Source organism: Colletotrichum acutatum (assembly GCF_030867785.1).
Source record: "Colletotrichum acutatum strain CBS 112980 chromosome Unknown BDZ83scaffold_165, whole genome shotgun sequence".
Classification (NCBI taxonomy): Eukaryota; Fungi; Ascomycota; class Sordariomycetes; order Glomerellales; family Glomerellaceae; genus Colletotrichum; species Colletotrichum acutatum.
This window is the reverse complement of record NW_026849159.1, coordinates 48,974-74,642: the sequence shown is the minus strand read 5'-3', so window position 1 is coordinate 74,642 and position 25,669 is coordinate 48,974. Positions and strand designations below refer to the sequence as shown.

The 25,669-nt window shown below is 49.3% G+C and overlaps 6 protein-coding genes across 6 annotated transcripts; 3 read left to right on the top strand and 3 right to left on the bottom strand.

Annotated features, from left to right (window-relative positions):
* Nucleotides 1-1,201: 1,201 nt before the first annotated feature.
* Nucleotides 1,202-1,646, bottom strand: BDZ83DRAFT_640123 (uncharacterized protein). The gene has a single exon (XM_060509472.1). The coding sequence runs from the start codon at nt 1,624-1,626 to the stop codon at nt 1,216-1,218; it is 411 nt and encodes a 136-aa protein (XP_060358969.1). The 5' UTR covers nt 1,627-1,646; the 3' UTR covers nt 1,202-1,215.
* On the bottom strand, nt 1,647-2,501 carry BDZ83DRAFT_640122 (uncharacterized protein). Its single transcript, XM_060509471.1, has one exon. It carries the CDS (start codon nt 2,162-2,164, stop codon nt 1,685-1,687), a length of 480 nt encoding a protein of 159 aa, XP_060358968.1. The 5' UTR covers nt 2,165-2,501; the 3' UTR covers nt 1,647-1,684.
* A 1,148-nt stretch (nt 2,502-3,649) lies between these two features.
* Nucleotides 3,650-4,177, top strand: BDZ83DRAFT_656961 (uncharacterized protein; the record flags this gene model as incomplete). Its single annotated transcript, XM_060510923.1, has 1 exon — nt 3,650-4,177. The coding sequence occupies one exon, from the start codon at nt 3,650-3,652 to the stop codon at nt 4,175-4,177; it is 528 nt and encodes a 175-aa protein (XP_060358967.1).
* A 1,338-nt stretch (nt 4,178-5,515) lies between these two features.
* Nucleotides 5,516-6,666, bottom strand: BDZ83DRAFT_656960 (uncharacterized protein; the record flags this gene model as incomplete). Its single annotated transcript, XM_060510922.1, has 4 exons — nt 5,516-5,907; nt 6,021-6,126; nt 6,293-6,338; nt 6,563-6,666. 4 exons carry the CDS (start codon nt 6,664-6,666, stop codon nt 5,516-5,518), a joined length of 648 nt encoding a protein of 215 aa, XP_060358966.1.
* A 9,605-nt stretch (nt 6,667-16,271) lies between these two features.
* BDZ83DRAFT_757435 (uncharacterized protein) lies at nt 16,272-17,587 on the top strand (the record flags this gene model as incomplete). The annotated part of the gene is made up of 3 exons (XM_060514897.1): nt 16,272-16,490; nt 16,543-17,051; nt 17,104-17,587. The coding sequence occupies 3 exons, from the start codon at nt 16,272-16,274 to the stop codon at nt 17,585-17,587; spliced, it is 1,212 nt and encodes a 403-aa protein (XP_060358965.1).
* Nucleotides 17,588-22,025: 4,438 nt separating this feature from the next.
* On the top strand, nt 22,026-22,589 carry BDZ83DRAFT_656958 (uncharacterized protein; the record flags this gene model as incomplete). The annotated part of the gene is given in 2 exon segments (XM_060510921.1): nt 22,026-22,244; nt 22,260-22,589. The coding sequence occupies 2 exon segments, from the start codon at nt 22,026-22,028 to the stop codon at nt 22,587-22,589; spliced, it is 549 nt and encodes a 182-aa protein (XP_060358964.1).
* Between the last annotated feature and the right edge of the window lie 3,080 nt (nt 22,590-25,669).

Sequence of the window (25,669 nt, the reverse complement as noted above, 5' to 3'; positions counted from 1 at the left end):
TCCTCCAATCACAGTACCTGCCAAGCTCACAGGATCAGATAGTAGTTCAATGCAAAGAAGAGGCTGCGAAAGCTTTCGAGCGCTGGCTAAAGACAGTACCGGAAAGCCATATGATCGTCTTCTCGGACGGCTCCAGGGCGACGAACGGAGCCGTGGGGTACGGCTTCGTCATCTACCGAGACTCCAAACGCATAGCGCAAGGGTGCGGCCGACTCGGACTAGCAGAAGTGTTCGACGCCGAGGTCGAAGGGGCGCGAACCGGCCTCAGAAGGGCTCTGCTCACCAATCGCGGTCATCCAATCCACATATGTATCGACAACACCAGCGTTATACAAGGCATCCGCGGCAAGGCGCCGGACTCGTCACAAGACGCGTTCCTCGAAATCCAAGAAGCGGCCAGGATATTTGATATACGGACGCACTGGTCCCCGGGACACCAGGGCATCGAAGGAAACGAGGCCGCGGACCGGCTGGCCAAAGAAGGAACGACACTGCCGGCGCGGATGGGTCAAATGGCAACACTAGCGGGCATCAAGCGGCTTGCAAGGGAAAAATTACAAAGCCAGCACAGGAGATGGTGGTATAAAGAGCGAAGGCCGCGGTACGCGGACTTGGGGCTTGAGGCAGCTCTGTCCAGCCCTCCTGAACTGGCCTTGCCGCGGGCTACGTTACATCACCTGCTGGCGGCACGATCGGGTCACGGGGACTTCGAGCAATATCACCGACGTTTCAACCACGACGACGCTCTAATGATGTGCTCTTGTGGAGAGGCGAAAGACGTGGACCACCTGGTCTACTGTCGACTAACGCTGGCGAGGAGGCAACGGTGGCCGACCCTCCACTCTCGCAGTATGCCCGAGCCCATAGGTCCTATGGGATCTCTCGAGGCCTACTTCAAGAGATTAATCACCGACCCACGAGGCTTCGAGGCCTTTCTCCGCGTGACGGACTTCTTCCAGAAGATCTGTCTGCGGTAGCAGCATCCACACCTAGGTAGATGTGAGTGCGGACTACAAAGAACCTCCCGATTCCAAGGGACGATTTGGGAAAGAATGAAACTGGGGCACCAGCGGGAACCGGGGACAGACAGAACGCGTAGTGGCCACAAGGCATGATTTGGAGGACGATGTAAAGAGACGACGTACTGTAGAGTAGGTAGCCTTGGCTCACGGCCCTCCACGCCATATACCCTTCGGGAGGTCTGCGGTAAGGGCTCTAGCCCGGCCGCCACGGCGTTAAATACAACAACAACAACAACAACATCATGGTAGGCTCCCGAATGCCCCGGAAGTACTCCTTCATATCCACTGGCTTCGTCTGTGGTTCCAGGCGGGACCTTACGGTACAGCAAGCAATCGCAAGAAGGGAGAGAAACATGAAACCGACGGTACGCATCGCCCACGGGAACCCGACACTGTCGATCATGCGCGGAATCATAATGGGCAGGATGACGCCGCCGACGGATGACCCAGACATCATTATCCCAAAGGCCGTGGCGCGGCGGCGATGGAACCACGTTACGAGACATGACATGCTCGCGCTCGTCACGGCGCTGGCGCCGATGGGACAGACGATGCTTTGGGCGAGGAAGAAGTGGAAGTATTCAAATCCCAGAGATACCATCATTATGCCGAAGACGTAGGTTATGGATCCACAGATGAGAAGCCATCGCGGACCCCATTTATCAAATGCGAATCCCCACTGGATTTGAGATTAGTCGGTCGGTGGCGGGGCAATCGGCGGTAATGGAACCTACGACGATGGGCATGAAGTTTAAAGTCCATTGCATAAAGCTGGTAATCCATGATATGGTGGATGAACTGTATTCGCGAAGGGCATCGGTCACATAGTACGTTTGAAAGACGCCAATGCTGTTTCCCAGACCAAAGGTACAGAACAAGACGCACCACGCCCCAAAGAGCACAATAAGAGCCTGCTTCCCGCCCTCAGGGTAGTCATCCGGATTTTCGCCGGTATCAGCTACCGATGTCGTTGTCGAGAGACCCTGCGCGGTGGCCGCCATCCGCTCGGGATGGTTCTCCAGATCCGTGCGGGGGTGGGATGCGGAGGAAATGCGTCTTTCCTCGAACCGGTCTGGCTGGTGGGGGTCGGAAGCATTCGGGCGGGTCTCGGGCCCTGGTTCCGAGGAAGCCGCTTTCTCCATCTGCAGTTTGTACGCGGGGGAGGGGAAGACTTCGGAAAACGTCTATGCGTAAAGATACTGCAGTTTGCCCCAAGAAGCCGACGGGATGGGGATGCATCGTTTGCTTGCAACTCTAATTCTGGCATACGGACCCTTAAGTATTTAAGCAAAGAGCGGAATCCGGAGAAGATTGTGGATACATGTTGTGGGGGGTTCTGGGGATGGCGATCCTCTTTGCAATGTTGCCATGCAAACTATTACCTAACATATTGTTGGTTCGTTGGTTGTTGGGGTGAACGTATTTCCACCATTCACAGTGTGTAAGCGAGGACTTGGGAGACATCTGCTACCAGGGATGACGTGATTGCTCGGCATTGGCTTTTACAAACTCGAGTTTCTGTAAGGTATAAAGAAATGGATAGTCCCGTTGCGTCAGGCCTCAACGCCGCAATTAGGATAATGCCTGGTTTGTTCTCGCACGTTAACGTTTGGCTTGGCCTTTAAGCTGTCTATTTGGAAAGCTTATCTGGGTTTTTTCATCCTGTTGGTGATGTACTTCGGGATTGACATATGATTACATATGATTTTGTTCTCCTATTGTCCACCTGCAAGCTCGCGGGAAGCCCACTTTGTTTCTGGAGCGGGTATGAAAAGCCAGGATTCCTCTCAGCGCTGTTTACCTGGAGATCAAAGACGCTCCAGAGACGAAGGAAGATATGATTGTATGGGAAACGACAATCTAATTACAGACTTCGAGCTGCTATTCGTCCCCCACAGTTGCTGCATCCATGCTAACTATGAATCGTGGCAGAATGTGCCCAGGAATCCGGACTTATCTTTGAAATGCTCAAGCCATGTTGACAACTATTTTCCTCTTACGACGTTCGAGGTTCTATGTTTGGTATATCGCTGACAGGAAAGAACACTCGGACTAAGATAATAGAGCGTCTGTATTTGTGACAGCAAGAAAGGCCCCTTCCAGTCGATGCTGTGTCATGAAAGGTCAATCCTGTCTGACCGCCTAAAGTGGGGCGACTCGGAATAGCTTCTTCTTGACAGTATTCAGGAGTCGTATTCCTGCTGGCTTGAGCCCTACTCCCGCGACCTTTCTCCACAATTCTGCGCGCCCTGGGACCTCTCCTTTATTTTCGTCTTCGTGTGAGCCGCTCATCCATTTCCTCCACGGCAACCCTCGGCCACCTCCCACTCTTCCCCGTGACCTTCACCTTCGAGTGGTTGCTCGACCCTTTTATTCTTCCCATAGCACACACTCGCACACACTCGCACAGCTCCATCTTCTCCACTCAGCATCGCCTGCAATAATTTCTGTCCGCGGACGCGACTTCCATCCAAGACACTTCCTCTTTCCCCATCTCGGCTTTCTCCCAACCATCTCATACGTTGAGTCTCGTCCCGCCCAGAGCCTAGGTAAGATTGCCCTTGGTCGATGAAAATACAATTGATCTCATCTAAAGCTAATTTTGATCAGACAAATCCTCAATCGAGATGGCTTCCAACGCGTCTTTCTCTGACCTCGACGCCCCTCGCGGAGAGATGGGATCCGAGAACAACAATATCAACAACGACGACAACAACCAGCCGGGCCGGTCCACTGGAACTTCTTCTGCCGGCGCTTCTCTTGGCAACACCGCTGCCACTGCCCACCAGGGTATATCCCAAGGTGATCATGCGGGTGTTATGGATGAGCAGAAGGTGAAGGAGATGCAGAGACTCCATGCTGCGATCGAGGAGGAGCGCAAGGCTCATATCAAGGAGAAGCAGCGCCTGGAGGCTGAATTCCAGGCGGAAAAGCAGGAGAAGGAGCGCCTGGAGGAGGCGGTTCAGGAGCAGAAGAACAGGGAGCAGAAGGCGCGCATTCAGCGTGCCATTCAGGCGACTCCAGAGGAGCTTGCGGCATACCATCAGGCGATTGAGGCTACGGAGGATATGAGACGTTCTGAGCGCCGCCGCGCTAATACACTTGGCCGCATGAACGGCTATCTTGAGGCCTGGGGAAAGAAGCCCCGTCGTTAAGGCGGGAGGATCACTTTGCCCTGCCTAGTGGCTTGGTCAATTGAGAATGAACGGCCGAATGACTGCCCGCTATCTTCCGAGGCTGATGGAAGCCCAGTGAGAGTGCACAAATAATACCACGCACTTCAGATTGATAATGACCCCAGGATTCACAATGCAAATGAGGAAGGTGTGAGAGGGGAGTGTTCACGTTCAGTGCCCCAGCACTCTAGCGACAAATCATTGCAAGTCGATCATGAAGAACGTGACATTTCTCATCATTTCAAAGAACTTGCTGTTGCCGCCACCTTAGCCAAGAGACGACAGACAAAGTCACACAGCCATTCCATTCAATTCACATGGATCTTACTATTTCTTCTCGAGGTAGTTTCTATTTATCAGCGTCATTTAAAGACGCTGCGAGTGTGAGAATTGTAGAGATGTAAAAAGCTAGGACCTCCAGTAGTCTGCCCTCCCAGTTCAAATACCACCTCGTAACTCCGCCATAGAATTTGCCGTCCTCTTTTTCCACTGTCTGATACCTACCCTCTTGTTCAGTCATCCACGCCCGTCCCGTTATGCTTCTGATCTGATGCATTTCAGCCCAAGATTCTTGGCATCAAACCACAATACATTAGAGAAAGCCGACTTATTAAGCTCATGGAATGTCATCCACCGGTCAACTGCCTGGAGCATGCGACATTTCAGGCGGTCAGCCAGCCGTGAAAACTTCGAGTTCGCCTTGTCGGCAAGGTACTCCTCCCGACTACGGGCATACATTTCAATGAGGTCTCTCATTCTGTTGTCGCTGACCTTGGCCTCTCAAGCCGGGGCCCGGTGTATGCTTTGCGCAAAAGTTCATTCTATTCAAAGAAACACAGAAAACTTCGTTAAAAGGAAGTAGAAGCAGAAGAATTTAGTACTTATCTCATACGGTAAGACCAAATCACCTTTGACTTTTTGCCTGGGTGTGTGCAATTCATTCTTTATCAACAATATCTCTAGTGACGGACGTAGCAATGTCCAGTGTGGTGAACAGATAAGATACAACTAGGACCAAGTCCCAACCTATGATGGAAGCATGGAACTAAAAGCAATGATAGCTTCTGGGGTCATCATTGAAGTCATAGGAACCATTAGAGCCGGCGGGGTAGGTGCTGGCTGGATGAGCCAAGATCTTAATGACGTTGATATCTTCTAACCCGATAACCGTTCATCCATCGATCCTTCGCCTCAAACTGCAGAATGTCGGTGATAGAGGACTTATCCGCCTTGAAAGCAATGTATCGATCGATTGACTGGAGAAGTCGGCAGTTCTGGTGATCAGCCAAGCATGGGAGCTTCGAGTTTGATGGACTCTCAAGGTAATTCGAACGAGCATTGGTGGACAAGGTCTCGGATGTTGTTGATGGTGACCTCTGTCTTCCACAAAGGGTTCACTTTGGCAAGGAGCCGTTGAAATTCGTTCCAATACTGACGCCAGTCCATGACTGTGTCTTTGTTCACATCAAGAACTCCAAAGACGGTGGAGAATAGGTGCTCGACTTTGTAGCAGACACAAGACGGCATGTCGTTAAGCTCAACAGGCAGGTCTGGTGGGCCGGGGAAGAGTAGGTCCCGATCGAGGTCGAGGACAGTGACGAAACCTCGATTCTGCTCAACGATAATGACATCCGGCTTGTCGAGACCAGGATAAGTCAGGTACTTCTGCACTCGAAGAAGGCTTGAATCGAGAGGAGTGCTCTCGGCAGCTTTATTCGGGCCCTGGGTTCCTTCAACGGCCAAGGAGGTTGATCGGTTGTGTGGCTTTTGAAGGCGTTTTTGGTATTTCTTGTTTGAGATGAGCTCGACGAGGTAAACTTACAGCTGGAGAGGGCCTGGATGGCAAATAGAACGCGACTGAATCCTCGGCTCGGAATAGGGATATCTTCAGGCTTAATGCCAGGCGGCAGGGACACAAGATCGTTCATCTGAAAGATTTGATGAGTAGAAGAAATCATCAGTGTTGAGTAGACTACCGTACCGTGAACGCCCTGGGCTGTTGACGTAGGCCTGTGGCATCAGCGCAAAGATTTTGGTATTCCTGAAAATGAAGAGAAAAGGATGCCGCGAAGTTCGGTCTGAAAGAACCCTTACAACTCGAAGACAAGGATTTCTGCGTCTTTCACGACCGCAGGAAGGCCTAGTGCGTGAAGTGAGTGAGTGAGGGCTACAACTACTAAGGACGGCCTCTCATGATGGTATCCACAGCTTCATCTTCTCCTTACTGGAAAGGAGCTGAGTGTCTGGGTGATATGTCCCACCTTCCCTTCAGTAGTTCACCAACAAAGTCCAAATTCTTTCCCCTTGAATTTAGGAACGAAGATCCATCTGAGATAGAACCGCAAAGAAACGTTGCCTCCTTACTGGAGTCCAAGCTTGAGCTGCCTCAACACCCAGCTGCGTCTCTGCAAATCCACTACAAATCCACCTTGGCCCAAGTTCCTGCTCAGTTCATCATACCGTGCCATCTAACCATTGACCTGGAGAATAGACTGGAAATTTATTGGATCTGACGCGAGATATATGGGCGTCTTCAGATCATTAGCGACTCATCGGACGGTTCGGGAGGGACAAGAGAAAAATAAGTTGCCCGGTTATTTGTCACTTAAAAACATGATCCTAACTACTATTTGGCCAACAGGAAAACTACGAAAACTTTGCGCGCAACTATTTGTCCCAATATGCCAAAGAATCAGAAATCGCACTGGGAAGAGCTTGACAAGCGGCCCAGAAACAGGTCTGTCGCTCCGGCTGCCTGATTCGTGAGTGCATCGCTTAGGCGGGAGTCATTGCAATTGCATCGGAAACGACCCACGTCAAGTTCACCTTCAATCTGAGTGCGGAAGATAGTCTTGCGAGACCTATCTAGAAAAGAGTCCCAGAATGCCCAACAACGGAGTTGACGGAGGCCGATTGAATACTCCGGCCGGCCTTTCCCCTTGAGATCAAGGCTGTCGGAACTCCATTGTACGGGAGCGTGCACCGATCACAAATACAAGAGTCAGACTCGACCTTGATACCCCAAATCTATGACTCCCGTATTCGGAAGCCCGACCCTTTTCAGCTTCAGTGTTTTGGCACCCACGTTCTTTTCTTGCCCAACGAGACCGGACGACGGCCGACTCGGAGCTCGCGAACCAGCGATATAGAACGGCGACTTCGGGCCTCTTTAAATTTTCTGCGAGTAGGAATGGGCAGCGAAAGTCATTTGGCTTCGTTTTCGCTGTTCGGTGTTGCTTGGACCCAGTTCAATTGCACTAGCGCTGTTCGTCTGAGACGTTCGAGACGAATGTTCCTCTCGTCTGATACTTCATGAGAGAACAAAGGAGCTCATCCACTGCGCTGCGCCAACGGCCAAAGACCGTTCCTCGTGGCACGAGCACGCAGGACCAAAACATTCTTGTCAGAACCTGCCGCCGCAATGAGTCGTCTGGAAGCTCCAACGGAAATCGTCCAAATTGGCCCTTAACAAAAGACATAATGGGCAAAACCGAACCAAAACCTTCGATGCTTTCTACGCTACGTACCGATTATCTCATTTCGACAACACCCTCGAATCGAAGCAACGAACACTTGATCTGGAAGATGGGTGGACCCCTGCAGCGTGACAAGCTCTCAGACTCGGGATTTGTCACGAGTTATGGCACACAGCAATGGGCATACGGAGTGTGGTAAAGTGGCCTAACCTATTAAAGTAGAAATAGACAAAAGAGAAAGGTCTATATGCAGGATGTAAGTGAGATATACGTGATATAGCACGTGATAGGCACTTTGTGGATTGCGGTCCCTATCCTTGTTACGTAACATACCCCCTAATTGCTACTATAAGGGAGCTATTGTGCCCAAGATAGGACCTCTGAATAGCCTTATAAAGGCCCGATTTGGTCGAGTGTAAATAAAGGAAAAATAAGCGCAAGGGATACGCGTCTTTTAGAACGCGTTTGTTGTTAATATCCCCTTTATCTGAAGTGAATGGAATCCTAACCAGGAATAGTGCGTAGTTTGCTGCTTCTGGTGTGTGAATTAGTGAGGGCGAGGCTGCTTGCTTACCTTGCGTATATCTAAAATCTCGCGGCCTCGCCTCGCTGTTATTTTTCTTCCTCCTTTCAACCTTCCATAGTCGTCGTATGTGCCCTTGCCTGCTGCGCGCGCACGCCAGCGCCGTCGAATCCTTTGCTGATTTTATTCCAGATACAAATATTCGATATGTCCGCGGTTACCAATAAGTTTTGCGTAATTTTTATGATATGTCCCATATACGCATTGTGCGGTTTACTAAAAGTTTAGTTAAATAACGATAGCGACGAGGCCCTCGTGGTCGAGTCCCCTCCCTACCCCCGCCGACCTGTCCCTTCTACGCACCAGGGCCCTGCTACCGAGCTCTCCCTCCCTGGCTAGGAGGACGTTGAGGCTGCTACTGGAGATGCCGAGAACTCTAAGGAGTTCGAGGCTCTCCTCGGCGGTGAGGACGTGGGCCATAATAAGGATGTGGGCGGTTATGAGAGCTCTGGTGATAAGCTTTTACCTCCCCCTGCCTCGGAGTCCGAGAGCGAGGAGGAGTCTGAGGAGGAGGAGGACGACGATGAGGATAAGGATGCGGACGACCTGCTCTCTAAGAAGGGTATGTCGTGTGCTGTTTTTTTAGGTATTCGTATTTGATATTGTTTAGACTCTAAGAAGCGTAAGCTCGCGGCCGCCTCTACTAATAAGAAGGGCGCCAAGAAGTAGAAGAAGGATAAAAAGAAGAGAACGCCGAGAGGTAAAGGCACCCCCCGCGGTAAGTGTAGTTCTTTTTGCTTATAAGGACCTGTCTGACGTGTGCTTAGTCCCTAAGAAGCTCAAGGGCGAGGCTCCCGAGGAGCGGGATATCTAGTGTATGCCCTGCCTTCGGGTAGCCCTCCGGTATACCGACCGTGAGGATAGTAGTCGTTATCTTATAGGAAGTAGTGGCCGGTGTGCGCGCTACTTTAACGGCCGTTCAGCTAAAGCTTATGTCGATGTACCGATTATCCTGCGGCCGATGGCCTGGGCTCTTACCGAGGCGATCGTGGGTGGCGCTCCCCCCTTCGTAAATATATTGTCGTTTTCTGTTGTTAAGAAGCGCACTCCTAACTATGATTTTAGTAAGAAATCGCTAAGCTTCGCGGTGTCGTCTACTAGATGGACGATAATACTAAGAAGTACGAGGACCATATCCGCTTCTAGGTGGACGACTTCCTCCCCCCGCGCCCCCCGACCCCTCCCCCGAGTGCGCCGGTGTTATCTATTACGTCTATCGTGGTCGTTTACGACTAACCTCCTGTCGCCCCCCCGCTCCTGCACCCTAGGTCGTTGATCTAACGGTCGTTCCGCCCCCGGCTCCCCCCGCTACCCCCGCTGCTACTGGCTTTGCGGACTTCGAGGCGCGCAAGGTGTGGTTCCTAGTGCGCGTGACCGGTCTCTTCGCCGCCGACGCCATGGTTCCGGCGGTTTCGTTCTTTTTAGACTAGGAGTTTAACTAGTGGGCGCAAGCCCGAGTCCTATTTCTATATGTGTGTGCCCTGCGGGGCAAGGTTGTTTTGGGAGTTTGGGCCTTCGGGCCAGGAAAAGTTTTATTTGTTTTATTTTGGGCCTCCGGGCCGCAATCTAGGTTCTGTCTGTGGTTTACCTTCGGGTACTAAGTTTTTCTGGGCGTGGCCTAAATTGATTACTTCTAACTACTCTGGTTATTTATGATGATTTCTTGCGCATCGTAGAGGTTAAGGAGTATGCGGAAGTGTTTAAACTTAGCTCGTGAAAGGTTTTTGGTAAGTCTATCTACTGGCATATCTTCTGTTAATATATATATAACCTCGAAGCTACCTTTGGCGTGCTCTTGTCTAAGCTATATGTTCTATATATCGATATAACGAAGCCGTGTAGCTATTCTCTCCCTTTCCCCTACGACGAGTCGAATCGTTTGCTAATTATTATACTTGACTAACTATACTTCTCCTAGGTCAAGGGTAATATCTTTAAAAAGGCGCTTCAGAGCTATAGTTTCCTTTGCGGTTTCTTTAAAGTAGAGAAGCTTAGCTTCGGTAGTTAACGTTATGACCGTCGCTTAGCGTACGGATTTCTATTGAATTGGGCTACTAAAAAGGAATATTATATACCCCTAGGATGATCTTCGTGTTGCCTCGTCATTTACAAAGCTAGTATCCCTAGCTAGAAGTAATGATTGCGCACTTAGTACGCTGCTGTATAAGAGCGCGAGATATCTTGTTATATATAGATATCGAATATACTGATTAATAGCCTTGGTGTAGATTGCGCTTGGGTTAGTTAGGAACCGTGATAATTATAAGTAAGTAAAAGCGACGTCTAGTCTGATTATAATGGCCGTATAGAGCACATTTCCGACCTTCTTTTAGAAGCTCTTTATCTCTTCTTTTATGGCCTGCCCCTCGTTTAGTTTAAACTCTTACTATGGCAGAGGGGTGGCTAGATTTATTATATTCATAAGGTCGAAGCGCTTAGTAATGCGTTTAATATATGCGTCGTGAGCCAGGTAAACCTTATAGGTAGTGCGGTTTTGTAAAATCCGTACTCTGAGGAAGTAGTTAATCGGTCTATTCTCCTTGAGGTTAATATATTCTTTAATCCCGTCTACGACTTCCTGAGCGGCCTTTCGGTCGTCTCTATAGTAGAGGATTATAAAGTCGTCGACGTAGAATACTAGCATTACCTTCTGGTCTGCTATTTAGTAGATATAGATCTCTTCGTAGCTATATATTATATCTATATTGCGAAGTATAGATATGAAGGTCTGGAACCATAAAATTAGCGAGTCTCGGAGCCTATATAGAGCGCGTTGGAGTCTTCTTACTTTCCCAGTGACTTTGTATCCCTCAGGTAGTTTTACGATTACTAGCTTGTCGCTCTTGATAGGTGCGTTGAGGAATGCGTTAATGGCGTTATATTGATTAGCCTCGAGGTCGAATTGAGTAGCTATTGCCATTATAAGCCTAAAGGCCTTTGCGGCGAGCGTTAAGGCGTACGTATTTTATAAGGGGTTAAGCGGTTGTATATCTCCCCTTACACATATACGTGCTTTTACTTCGTAGACCTCGTTGTTAGCATTATGCTTATAAATGTATACCTACTTTAATGGAAGTGGGATCCCTTGTTTGGGATCACGGTTAACCTCCTCCTATGTGCTAATATCCTTTAGCTTTTTCATTTCCGTATCTATGGCTTCCCTGAGTAGCTTTTGTAGTTGCTGCGGGAGATGTTTGATATTGCTGAACTTCTTCAGTGGGCTCGCGAAGTTAACTTTGTTGGGTTGTGGTTTATGTGCTACACTGGGGCGCTCTAGGTAGGTCCTGTGAACTGCTCCTTTTAATACTTGATGAAGTGTTATATGTCCTGTACTGCTTTCCTCTATTGCTTTCTGCTGATCAGGTATAAAAGTAAAGAAAAAGCAGTCCTAATGGCGCTTGTGGTAATCGCCGTTTTCTGTATTCGAATGTAAGAGCGTTGTAAAGATGCTGCCGTTAAAGCGTTGTGGAGGTCTACGGGCTCTGTTTGAGCGTCTGGGACCTGTATGAACCTTACTTGGCTCTCGCTGAGGCTGTTCATGTGAGCTCTGTTCTTGTGTAGTAATGGAGGTTTGTTGTGAGGGTTCCCTGCTGACGTCGACTTTAGCGTTAGGAATCGTATCCTCGCGATCGGCACTTTGTCTGCCGCGTGCTTTAGCTTCCTGCTGAGAGCTGTTAGGAATTAAGGGCTTAAGAACCTCCGCGGTATGTGTAAGCGCTCGTGGGGAGGACTGTGGACTGCGTAGAGCCGTCTGTGACCCGGTTGCTGCACCCCCTTCCTCACCTCTACCCCCGAGCTTGCGCAAGGGGGTCATTTCAGGGGTTGGTAGTGCCGGTAAGACTAGGTTAGCCTCGCTAGCATCATTATCCGCACCCTGGAGTACGTCTGTCGGTTGCTTAGCGTCCTGAATAGTTGAAAATCTAACAGTAATACTATCCTCGACTACAGAGTCGTCCTGAGTTTTGGTATTTCCGAAGTCTAGATCTACCTCCCCGAGTACTCGAATTATCTCGTCGTTAACGTCGAAGAGTTTTTGTATCTCTGAGATTACTAGATTTGCTTATTCGCCCACGATAGCTTGCTCTTCGTGTGCGGGATTATAAAAGACTTCTTCGTTAAACCTAACATTCCTCGTAACGAACACCTGCTCGAGCGCGGGCACCTAGATCCTGTATAAGTTGTGCGTTTCCGGCACATATCTAACTAGGTATTTAATGTGCCCGCGGGGAAGCACCTTATATTCCTTTCGTTGTATACCCCTCTTACGATCCTTGTAAAGAGGATATGCCCGGTAGCTATATACGTATAGACTACTAAGATGCGGGGTTACTAGTTTAGAATCCCGTACTTGGTAACCCGTCTACCACCAGCGCTAATATCGCTTCTGCTAATTGATTTCCATTATGATGGGCGAGTCTCTATCGTTGGCCTCCCGTGGGGTAATATTATAGATAAATATCGCTGCTAATACCGCTTCGTCCTAGAGCTTTTCAGGGAGGTTTACAGAAAGGCGTATCTTACGAGCTTTGGTAATTGCGAGTTGACCTGCTCTCTCTGCATTGCCCACGGGTTCTTTTGTATATGGAGGTAGAAGTTCTATTCTAATTCCTAGCTCATTATACTACGTTTTGTAAGCGCGTCTAACGTTTGCTATGAGGACCGCGGTTTCGTTGTCGCTCCGGAAGAAGCAGATTGGAGTTCCCTTTTAACGACGGATCGCTGCCTCGAGGCTCTGGAGTACGTAAAGCACTTCTTCTTCGGTCTTGTTCTTTAAAGGGAACCCCCTGAGCTGTCCACTATATTCGTCGGAGGCTATAAGCATATATTGTCGTCTACTTAGAGAGGGCTCGAAGTAGAAGAGATCCTAGTGCACTCGGTACCATGGCCGTAAGGCGCGTCTTGAGGGCGGCCCTTTTGAGATTACTGATTTAGCTTTGGATATTATATAAGCTTCGTATTTAACTTATGTTGGAGGCTTAATACGTACTCTACGAGTCTTATATAGAAGTTAACGAAGGGCATTAGGTCCTAGATAACCGGTTCTGAGGTGCTATAGAAGCGCACTATTAGATCTCTTACGAGTGCGTTAGTATAAGCGGCGGAACTTTCTATAGCTGACTAGTAGTATAATACCAGCTGGGCTCTTGAGGACACGGTTAAGGGCTGCGGCAGAAGGGTAGGATTAAAGGAGCTTGTATTTGAGGAAGACTAGGTTATTCTTTTGGATTAATTGCTTCTTGACGGTGTTCTTGCGAAGCGTTCCTTACCGTAAAGTGCAATCTAGACTATAGTACTAGAGTGCGCTTCTATTTAGAAAAGTCTCTGAGACTATGTTTATATAGAAGCCCTCGACGTAAGCGACGTTCTAAAGCCTTAGATCGTATGTTCCCTCCCCTTTAGGTCTATCTAAGACGCCCTTCATAATCCGAGTCCTACGTACAGTAACGGGTAATATAGTAGTTCCTGATTTAACGTAGTTATCGTCGCCTGATAGTACGTAGTTCTTAGGTTCTAGTAGGCTCTTATCGTTAACTAGGTACATCGCCCCGTAGCTGTCCATTACCGTGCTCCGGGATAAAAGATAAGCGCTACCTATAGGGGTACTAAAGATTACGTTCGATTCTGTTTTTTAACCCTTAATGAGTACGGCGACTACGTGGCCCTCGTCTTGGTCTGCTAATAAGCTCGTTATAGGCTGGTTGGAGGATCCCTTCGGAAGCCGAGGCTTCTTAGGGGTTCTATCGTCCTTTAGCTAACTAACTTTCTTAAGCTTACTATGGAGTGATTTCTATTTGCTTAATTTGATTGCGGCAAGGACCTCCTCTACATGGCTGTTGGACATTTGTATTGGGGACCTACTGGTGTTACGATTTGTAAGTGCCTACTCCAGTCTTCGGCACGCCGAAGGCCGCTAGCGGTGTGCGTGATTATACGGGTATGTAACGTCCCCCTTGTTATTTGCGTCTTTATATAAGTTAGAACGCCCTGAGAAAGTGGAGTAAGCCCCTCTTTGGCCTAAAGGCCGTTTCGTGTATACTTCCTGGGTTACTAGGCTAAACGTATACGCAATCTCCCCGAGGGTTCTGGTGTGCGTCCTAAAAGCGATTGATTTACGGAAAGCGTCGTAAGTTCGTTAGCCCTATATAAGGTTAAGCCTAGATTTAACCGCTTCTAGGAAATCGATTGTGGCGATCTCTCTTTAAATTTCCGGGATATTGTATGTCTTTGCTTAGAGGTAAGTAGACTACTACTCCTCGTACTAGCGTTAGGCGTTAACTCCGTTCTTTGCTTTGTTAAGGACTTGTCTATATTCTTGCCGAACCGTACTCCTAACCATAGCCTCGGAGGGCGCTAAATCCTGTTTTAGTTACCGGACGATCCGTTGGATACTGAACTTGATGCTTTCCTAGGTCACTTTCTGGAATGCGTGTTCGTAAAGAGTAGCGGTAATAGACTTTCCTAACTACTGGGCAAGGAGTTTGATGTGCGTGTTAATACTGTTACGTTCAGGAGCTATGATTTGGTGGTACTTAGCGGAGAGCTCCTATTCCTTTTGAATATTCTCGAGCATATGGATCTTTTTTACGGGTGCGGTATAGGGATATATTTGGTTGCGTGAAGTTGGTGGTATAGCTGGTCTTGTAAAAGGAACTCCAGCTGGATCTTGTGGATTGCTCGTGTTTGAGGATATCGAAGGGGTCGTGCTGGGAGTTGGGGCTGGAAGTTGCTGGCGAAGGATCTCCTATTCTCGTTAGTCGTTTTTGAACGCCTTACGGCGAGTCTTATAGGCTCGTCGCTCTTCTTCATTGCGGGTTAAGAGTAATAGTTCGAAGTCTGATGGTGAAGAGAATGCCGTGAGGGGAGCGAGGAGTGCGTCGGAGTCTAGAGCGTCTAGATCGATATACTTCTAGACTTCGAGGCCCTCGCTTATAAAGCGGAAAGCTTAGAACTATTTGATCTAACTGTCGCGGCTAGTTAACTTGGCTTGACCAAAGGTTGACGTAAAGATGTCTGTTATCTTAAAGAGACGGTAGGAATTGTGTTGATGAGTGCGTTATTGTGTTTTGGGGTCTTAACTAAGAGCTGGGCTCATAACTGTCACGAGTTATGGTATATAGCAATGGGTATACGGAGTGTGGTAAAGTGGCCTAACTTATTAAAGTAGAAATAGATAAAAGAGAAAGGTCTATATGCAGGATGTAAGTGAGATACACGTGATATAGCACGTGATAGGCACTTTGTGGATTGCGGTCCCTATCCTTGTTACGTGACAGGATTTGACTACTTCAAAGGTCACCCCCAGTCGTCGGAAAGTCCGAGGAGATCGCGTACGTGATCTCCCGATTGGCTTCAACCTTTCACTTCCGAAATGCAACCATTTAGATGATGTGCAACGGCTAACGGGAGTTTCCTACAGTGGCGTGCAACACCTTTAATCTCTGTCATGTCGCAGTAGCCTTCTCCCCTTACCCACATGTTATCAACCGCGATACCACCGTATTAATTCGTCTAAGAAAGAGTCAACAAAAGAACAAGAGAATCCGACGCATCAACCATTTTTATTCTAGAAACATGACATCACGCAACGCCGTTACGCTCAATCGATCGTAGCAAAAACCCGCCAACTGCCGATGGCACGGACATTGGTTACAAACGCTCTACTTAAGCTTTCTTAAGCTTTTCTTCAGTCCAGACACAAGCGCCAACCTTCTTGGCAGCCTCACTCTCCAGGTCAGGCACACTACACCAACTTCCACACCGTTGCCTATCCTTGCTGTATTTAGAGTTGGGGAATCTGTGTCATCCGATCAGATCCCAACTCAAGATGCAAGGTTGCATTGTTCCGCTGCAAGAGGCGAAGAGAGAATTGCAATAACATAAAGCTTTTGGGTGGGACGCATTCTATCGTCCGAGGCCTTGTGCGTTCCTGTTTCTGTCTGTTGAGGATGCACATCTCTCCTTCCCGCATGACACCTTCAACCCGATTGTCAACATCTCACCGGTCACCATCAAGATGATGGGCGACTCAGAGGCCGCCGCGGCCGTCGCGGCCGGTCGTGTACCACCTGAAATCAGCCTCGCCTACTTGGAGGAAGACAGAGACGGGCCTTCAATGGATGCGTCAATCTTCATGTTCGTCATCACGTTGGTGATTGTCAACGGTCGCGCTTTTTCGCGGTTCTTCCTACGAAAAAGCTTTGGAATAGACGACACGCTAGCAGTGATATCTATGGTGAGCTAGCTTTCAGTGATTCTGAGAAGGCTGAAGCTGACAACGGCGCTAGGCAATGTTCATAGCCTTCGTTCCATTGTGCATCATCCTCATCAACATTGGCTCTGGTCGACACTTTGAATTCATCCAGTTCGTCATGACCCAAGATATCCTGGAAGAGACGGAGATTCTCGACTTCACCGCCCACCTCATCTACACAAGCGCGCTCTTTGTTTGCCGGTTCTCGGGTCTAGCGTTTTACTACCGAGTGTGCGGCGTCCACAGCCGATTTCTCCTCGCCATTAAGGGAGCCGGACTATTCTTGATTGCTGGCTACATCACACAGATGCTTCTCATCATCTTCCACTGTCTTCCCGTGACAGCGATATGGCCTTACGAATGGCAGTCACAATTCAGCCAGTACAAATGCCTCCCATGGGGCTTTGTCTATGGAATCAACTCGGCGGTGTCTTTGCTTTGCGACTTTGTTCTCTTCGGAATACCCGTAGCGATGTTATGGATGTTGGAAATGACAAGAAAGAGGAAGATTCAGCTTGCTTGCATTCTACTACCCGGAATTTTGTGAGTAGCGCTTAGCCTGCTCATTGATAATTCACTTACTAACTGTTCACAGTGTTGTCGCAATCTCAATTGCCCGCCTCATTTTAGTCATCAACGGTCAATGGCAACCAGACCAGTCATGGATCTACAGCCCGCTTCTCGCAATTGAAGTGTCTGAAATCGGTGCGACGCTCATCGCACTCTCTATCCCGGGATTCAGGCCATTAGCCGACGAGCTTTTCAACAGAGTAGCCGCAAAGCTGAGACAGTGGTTCCCCAAATTATTCAACAAGCGCCGGCGAAATTCCACAGTGCACCCCGACCTGTGGTACGAAACACCACCATGGCAACAAGACGGGACACCAATGACCGGAGACTTCAAAGCAAAGGACCTCGAGAGAGTCGTTGGTTTGGAACTGAAGGAAATTCGGAGCCCCGACAAGTCCCACCCGAGTCCTATCGACAAATACGCGCAATCCAGTAAAGGCAAGGCAAGACCTGAGAGCACGAATATTTGGATGTTTGAAGACCCGGTCAAGGACAAGGATCGGATGTGATCTTGGTCACAAAAGCGAACACATTTAATGCCTATTTGGCTCATCTCATATCGAGCGGACAATGGGGTGGGGATACGATAATAGGCTCTGGGAGTCAAACACGACAACACGCTCACAACACCAGCACACGAAGAGGCATGGGAAAGTAGACAGACAATCAGGCGCAAGCATACTTCTGCGCCATGTATACGATGAATTATGAAATACCAATATCATTCTTGACAACCTTTCCTGTTCCTGCCAAGCTGTATTACGATGCTGTGATCGACGAACCGCTTGGGGTAGCCAAGAATCGCCCAGCAAGTGGCAATTTTGCGCGACTTGGCAGCTCGTCAGGATAACAAAACAAAACCAAAACAAAACAACCTCGGCCAATCGCTTGCTATGCCGACAGTCAGCATTCCAAGAAAACCAGACACCTCAGAGCAAACAAAAAGACACTTTCGATGGTGTAAGCTGAAAACCAACTCTCGAAATCGACGCGCCAAATGTCGACGGGTTTGAAGAGCCAAGATGAGCAGAGTTCCGTTTCTCTTACACGCGTCAACCCAGCTTCCTTCAGCTTCGGAAGAAGGCACCACAGGAGAACGGAATCATCGTATTGGAAAGGTGCTGTAGCCGCGGATAGGGGGAAAGAAGGAAGATCAGACTTTTGGTCTAATTCGCCAAAGTGTGTTACGGATACTTGAGTAGAAGCTTGCTGGGCCACCCGTCCCTGGGGGATTTTACAGGGTAAACCCAAGCGCGAAGAGACCACAAATTTGACTAGCGGGGCCTCACGAAAGCTTGATTCGACGATTGTGGTTGTGCGCGGGTCTCTCCGCGTTTTCCTCGCTGGGCTGCATATTTCGAGCTGGGACACTCCCTTCTATTCGGTTTACATATGTTTCCCTAATCGAACATTTCTCCGTCCATCTGTCACGTCCACTCCTACTTCCGTCCCCTTTGACCGTCCACCCCGTCCACCCATCCCATCCAAGGATTGATTGTCCGGCGTCATCCATCTACCCGCCATACGCCAAGTCGCCAACGGCGTTGCAGGACTGGAAGGCTGATGTGGTTTACTCATCAGTCAATACGCGCATCCCATCTTGATGGATTTGCTTGACGGACAAGAGTGCGTGCGGTGTCTCGCCTGGAGTCGTGGGAGATGCGGCGCAAAGACGCACGCGCGGCAGAGCTTGGACTTGATCATGCGGAAGGGAAATGGAATGTCTTTGCACAATTTTGCACAGTTTCATTCATAAGCGAGTTATCCTGTAGATATGCCCGTGGCAACCTACCCAGATGGATGATTCAACCTTCGATGGGCAGAAGATGTTCAAGCGGATACACTAAGTTCGAGAGTCTCTAAACCACAAAACGTTGCCAACTAGAATATCGCCTTAGTCGCGCCTGACACACCCTATTCCACCATCAGAAGACCCGATCTGTGGCATTCTGTTGGCCAGCATATTGAATTTCTATCAAATTAGAGATAGCCTCTGGGACGGATTTTCGGGTTTTTACCCCGCCTCACCTCTACGTTCAGGTAGAGTGAAAAGAGGAACAATCGTGCCCCAGATTTCTCGATAGCTTGACTCGTTTGGTGCATCTCGAGGAGAATTCCCCCTTGTTTCATGTTTCAAAATTCTCTCCTGGGCAAAAGAAGTCGACACCCCCACACCTTCTTGCGTGATAAACGAGGTGCTCCCTGGAAGCGCATCTCAGGAACCATCCACTCGGCAACCCATGATCAACAATTTGGCATTGGCGCCGTGAATCGCGCAGTGGTAGTGTGTCCATGGAAGTGGTCTCGACTTGTTCTCGCCTGACTACTGCCTTCCTTGCACCCTCTTACTCTTCTCTCTTCCGCCTTTCGTCCGAATTTTCAAGAAACTTTGCAAGAGCAAACCCGCCAAGCAAAGGCCAAGCCGGTATCACATCCTCCCTTGGCCATCCCCCCCATGCCTCCCTCATATTGCAACCTTTCTGTGCCTTTCTACGGGGGGAACAAGCTTTGGGCGTTTCTCGGCGCTAAATAAGCTTGCAACGCATCCGCCCTCTTCCCGTTGTGGGGTTCCTGCGAGCCTGCCATTTCCCCCCTTTCGATCCCTGTCCAGCCTTTTTACCGCTATCGTGTACGAGGATTCTCTTTTGTAAGAGTGGAACTGACGCCAGGCACATCCCTCAATAAAATGTAGGCTAGCTGGATAATTTATCCCGTTTCGGTTCGTTCCTTCGGGTATGACGGTTCAGAGACTGAATCTTGTTCACGTTGTTTCGTTTCGTGTAGGGATTGATACTAGAATGGGTTAGGACCGCATTGAGGCCCCGTCGTTTCGGCGAAATGTTTCCTGGGTTATGGGAGTTTGCATGTGGGCTTTGCGTGGCTGGGTCTTGGCGAGCCTGGAAGACGGCCCAGGAAGAGTTGATTATGAGAATTCTATACCACGAAGGAAATTCTCATGGGTGGAGTTCGCGAGAGACGTATGGCAGGTCTGTCTGAGTTTGGGGTCCGCTGGTAGTCAGGCGCGGTCTTCCAACTGACTTTGCCACACCAGCCACGAGACTGCATAAGCTTTGAAGCTGCGATATGATGGCTTCGGCATCCCACAGCCTGCAGATGATGAGATGTAAATGAAGTAATGCCCGTTGGTAGCTGAATCTTTGCCGCCTTGGCAGTTAGATCTTCGCCGTTTGAGAACCGACGTCGCCGAATCTGCATCCCAGACGAGAACTCACGCGACAGGTCGCCGGCGATGATGATCTGAATGTGATCTTTGTTTGCGTATATAATCGGTCCGCCCCACCTTCATTGACCTCGTTCTCGTTATTCTATGACAGAGTCGCCAAGGCTTGACAACTACGGCATATCGAAGAGGCCGTCCACGCTGTGTAGGGAAATCTACATGACGCAGTATTTCGACAACAACTCTAACTACAACTTCTAGCATACCCCAAAGCAGATGTATAGGGCCGTTTGTTGCGAGTACCCAATTCGAGGTTGTCTACGAATTGGGTGATTTTTTGCCTTGACATCAGCAATGAGTTTCATTGCTGGGTTTCATTGTTGAGAACTTTGCTAGCCTTTGTCTATTCATGACGTGTAAATGTGTTGTACTGTTGGATGCTCACTACCAACACGGCTATAGCTTTGCTTCGGCCGTTTCAGTACTGCTGGTCTTCTCAGTAAATGAAGGTGGCAGTTGTGTATCTGAACCTCATACTGAGCATCAGGATGTCTTCCGTGTTTCATTTGCTGTCAGAAAATATGGGAACTACGGTCTTTAGCACTGCTGTCATGATATGACATATTCAGTCACATTGGTGAGTTCAGACAAACCACTGCGAGCCTCAGATTCCATTGCCTCAGCCTTTACATGGGATTTCAGAGTGGCGTCGCTGTTCCACGAGGGTTAGTATCAATCCAACTCCTAGCTTCATGAATTAGTTGAAGCACGAGTATCTTACATGCGGAGGACTTTTCAGATGCTCTACAGAGAGACTCCCGTAGATGATTAGGTTTAATGGGGCTTTTGGTTCGATCTACCGGCATCATCCAGATCTACATGTGTAGTCGTTTGGGTAACGGAAGAATGGAAGACGTTCAGTCGACCAGATACTTTGTGGTCGTTTCAAACACGTATGCTACATCATCAGGGGATGGAAAACTAATTTTTCAGCATAATGTAACAAATTTCCCACAAGATCTTCCCCCTACTGTCGTTAGTAATATGCAGAGGGGAAGAGGTGAGTATAACCTCATCTACCCAAATCACGTGATCATACAGCCAGAAGGACCTCAGTCCGCTACCAGCCAGCTCGGGCTAACTCGTGATTAGGGGGACAAAAAATGAACGTGAGATTTCTTCTGTTTACCTCTTTCTCCCAACTCCTCCGGAGGGACTTCGCGTCTCACACACTACGCACCTCACGCCGCGAATCCTTCGACACTTGGTGTCAACTATCTCTCTACTCGTCTCACTAGCAGTCATCCGGCTGTTAGCATCGCGAATCATCTCAGCGAGTAAGACTAGTTCAGATCAATTCATACCTCGTATCACACGTTCCATGGTTGGTGATGGCCTCCATTCAGTACTCTGATTCTTCCACATCTAATGTGTCCTCTTGCAGCGATTCCTCCCATCTGATTAAACCACGATGCCTCCGGTAACCCTTCTCACAACTCTATGCGCGAAGACCCTCAATCGTGAGGTTCTTGCAAAGATCCCTGGTCTCCTCTTTGCAGGCCGCGCAGACTTTCTTTTGGGAGAAGAGCCAAGCTGCACGATGTTGCTCGGTGAATCAATGACCCAAAAGCTCACTCTCCCCAAGCATCCCAACGCTGTCGAATTCTACATCTATAAGATGTCGAAGCGGCTCCACGAACTCATTCTCGAGGCCCATTAACACCTCACCGAGCTCCAGAACGGCATCAAGAGCCTCCGCCGCAATAATGAACGAGCACTGTCAGTACCACTTCTGGACTCTCGTCCTTGGCCGGATCCGCACTGACCGAAAGTGGGAAGTCTTTACGCCCCACGGCCCGCTGGTCGAAGCCCTCCTTGATCGCTTCTGCGTCGCTCGGCAGGAGTACCTGATTTCTCGTGGCTGCGCCACTGACGAGGCCGAGGAAGACAGAGCCAAGAATCCCATCTTCGGCCCCATGCTCGACGTCCTTGATGTTTAGATCGCATCCAAGGCCCAACTGGTCAGCTTGTTCTACGCCATCCCCGACGACTGCGATCTCCTCTTCGCTCCGTCTCCTCCTGGCCGGGCCGCCTCACCTGTCGACGACGCCGTCGCCGGTGCTGCCACTGTCGGCGCTGATGAATCTTCTGGCAATACTACCGAGGAGCAGGAAGATCAGGAGGACGACAGTCCCGCTGACAACTCTCTTGTGGTGCTGCAGCTTTGGCCTATCGTCCGACCTCTCGCCCATAGAGAGCAAGAGCGCCTCGGCCTCCGCACCTACCGTCGCAACGACTTGGCCAAATATCTGCGCAACAACACCCAGTAGTGGTGCTTGAGGTGGACCTGCTTTATATGGAAGTAAGCATGGATACGGCTGTGGCAGAATGGAGAAGGGTCGGTGGGATATTCAAGTTTTGCTGTGAAGTATCGGATTGTGTCATTGACCAGTAACTCAGTGCACTTGGTAAATTACTTTTATCCATAGAGCCACTGATTTTATCCGAAATCCAGCTCCTTCTGTGAGAGCCCACTAGCCGTGACACCCCATCGTGTACTCCTACATGGCTTTTCTTCTTGCTGGACGAAGTGGAATGCTTACATGATATATCATCCAAAAGGAGTGGCAGAGATATCGCCAAAACAAAGCAAAATATCCCGTTTTAGTTGGGATCACCAGTGGACCCAGGCGGAAATCTATTTGCCTTCACCAAGAAACCATCGACTTGAATATATCACAAGTGGTGCAAGGCATTGCTCATCTAAAAATCGAAAATGCCTGCATTCCAAATGGCATAAGAAACGTGTTGCCTAGGTAGAAGCTTCGTAGGCGGTGAGTACCTCAGGCTGTAAAGACCTGTGCGAAGGGAGGTTGGGGTACTCATATCCAATTGATCGAGAAATTGGCACAACCCACAGGAAAGGGGGCAGGTTAGAGTCGGATGGTGTAGATGTAGGGCCCCGCTGCATGAATCGCCGGCGCTGGTAGCCCTCTAGTACCAATTTCTGCCTCTCAAGAGGTCGGGTTCGAGGGTCCCTTGGAGCACATCCTTTTTTCCTTTTTTTTTTGTTAGCAATGACACTGTTCATGATTCTGGTTTTCAGCGACCGCGACCGTCGTGACAGAGACATGCTAGCTGATACAGTAACCCGATTAATCGTTATCTTCTCCCTTGAAGGCGAGATGATGTGTTCTAGCAGTACGACCTTGGAGAAGCTATATGCTCTCACTTGACGTGCAACAACGACGCCTTCTTCTCCCGGCTGCATGCGGCATTTCAATTGAGCAGGGGGCGCATGAAAGCTACGAGCCGCAGAAGCAGGACTCCTCTTTGATCTGGCTGTTGCTCGACACAACTTGGAACTGTGCTGCCAATGGCATATTGTTGACAAAAGCTTGGCCTGAAAACTTCTTGCAGCATCGCTGATGAATTCATTGTCCAGACCCAAGCAAAGCAAGGCCCCGACCTCCATTCCTCATTATGCTGGCCATCCAAGGCCATCAGGGGGCGGCCGCGTGTCTCACAAACTACAAAAAACAGCCAAAAGTCACGCTGCTGAAGGATCCGGACAAAGGTAAAGGTGGACTGGAACAGCCTTGTCGGGGTGCATCCTTCCGTCGTTGAATCAAAGTGGTGGAGCGAGAAATATGACAGTTCAACTAAAGTTTGTGGATGCAGCGCCACGCCATGGCCTGTCCCAATGGTTGGACGCGACATGTCCCAAAAGAGTATTCGCCCCACTCTTGGTGTGTCGCCCCGGACCCACTGGTGAGGGCTGCCCCTCCTCCCCACGCAACCTGGAATGCTGTTGCAAAACTCCCCGCCGACCACGAGACGAACTAGGTGCGCAATATGCTGTAGGAAACGAGCCTTGGGAAAACTCGATGGGTATAATCCGGTTGAATCTGAGACCAAGATGCCGCCATAAGGTAGATATATCAACTCACTCAAGCCTACCACAAGTCCACTTGTCTAGCAGTAAGTGACCAAGGTAGTCTGACTGTCTGCGGATGTGGAACACCGTAGTCATCTCACGGCTCTTCTGTCAATCGTCGATGACATCGCCCCAGCCTTCGAAGCGCAAGTATCTAACAAGGCGGTAGCATCGACGTAGATCTCTTCCATGGCGAGGGATACCCACATCAGCACACGAGCAAGGCATGTTCAGAGCTCTATGGGCCACCTACGCATTGCAATTTCTCACTGCCACGTACCTGATGAGTATTTCAGTTCTAGATAGTAGGGTACAGAGAACTTACGTAACGCAACCGTAGATTAGGTGGTGTGGATCAGGTACGGCAGAAGTTGATAAGGTAAGGTAGCCAGGCTGCCTGCTCCAACTTTCCTGAGGATTTCTCAGCCGATTGCGAAATAATCCCAAGGCAATTTCGCGTCTCGGGGGTCTGAGACAGGGTGAAAAATGATGAGGAATTTCTAACTTAGTCAGACTACAATCCCAGATCCGTCAGTGTTCTCTGAGTACGTTTACCTATAAGGAGAAAATTGCCATTTCTGAGCTTTTTGTTTTGTCATATCAAGTGCAAAGGGAAACATATCACAACGTTCTCTCGAACTTACCGTTCTCTACTCAATGCTGAAACTCGAGATTACACAATGTTCTTTGACTGACAAAAGCTACCGGAATCCAACTTCATGTCGTCACTGCCAATTTTGTAGACAATAGGTACCCCAGTCACTCATGGTAGGTACCGACGCGAGGCGGATGAGAATTTCCTTTCTGAGGAAGGTACAGTGGTTCCGGCCTGGCTCCCAGGCAGGTAGGAACGTTATGTTACAAGGTCGTACCTTATGTAGTAAGTGTCCAGGTCGAGAAGGCTCCGCATGTCAGGTGACTTCGCTGAATGGAAGGATGCGGCTCGGGACCCGGATTGGCTCTCCAAAATGTATGGCTATCCTCGCACCTTCCTTCAGAGGTTCTCTCATCATCAAAGACGTAGATCCACTCTTCATCCCACCCACAACAACGAGGGAAAGAACTGACCCGACACTTCCTTCTAATTCAACTTCCGATTCCAAACCTTTCTGTCGTTTCCATCCGTATGAAACTCTAGCGACGGCAGGAACATTTTGCTCGAACGCCGGCACACGATTTGAAATTTCGCCTCAAATTCTACATCACCTCCCAAGTTCACAACAACCACCGTCTTTCTCTTCTTCTCCAACTTCATTTTCGTCTTCATCCTCATTTCCATCACCCCCAAGCCAAGGACACCGCCCTCGCCGTCGTTGCCAGCAGTCCCGACTGGCTTGCAATCCCATCTTCAACGCATTCATCCATCCCTAATTCATCACAGTTTATTCATAATCAAACTCCATCTGGTTGTCGCCTCCGGAAATTCACCTGAGTTGTGCAAAAGCTAACGATCATCTGTTGCAGGCCGCAACG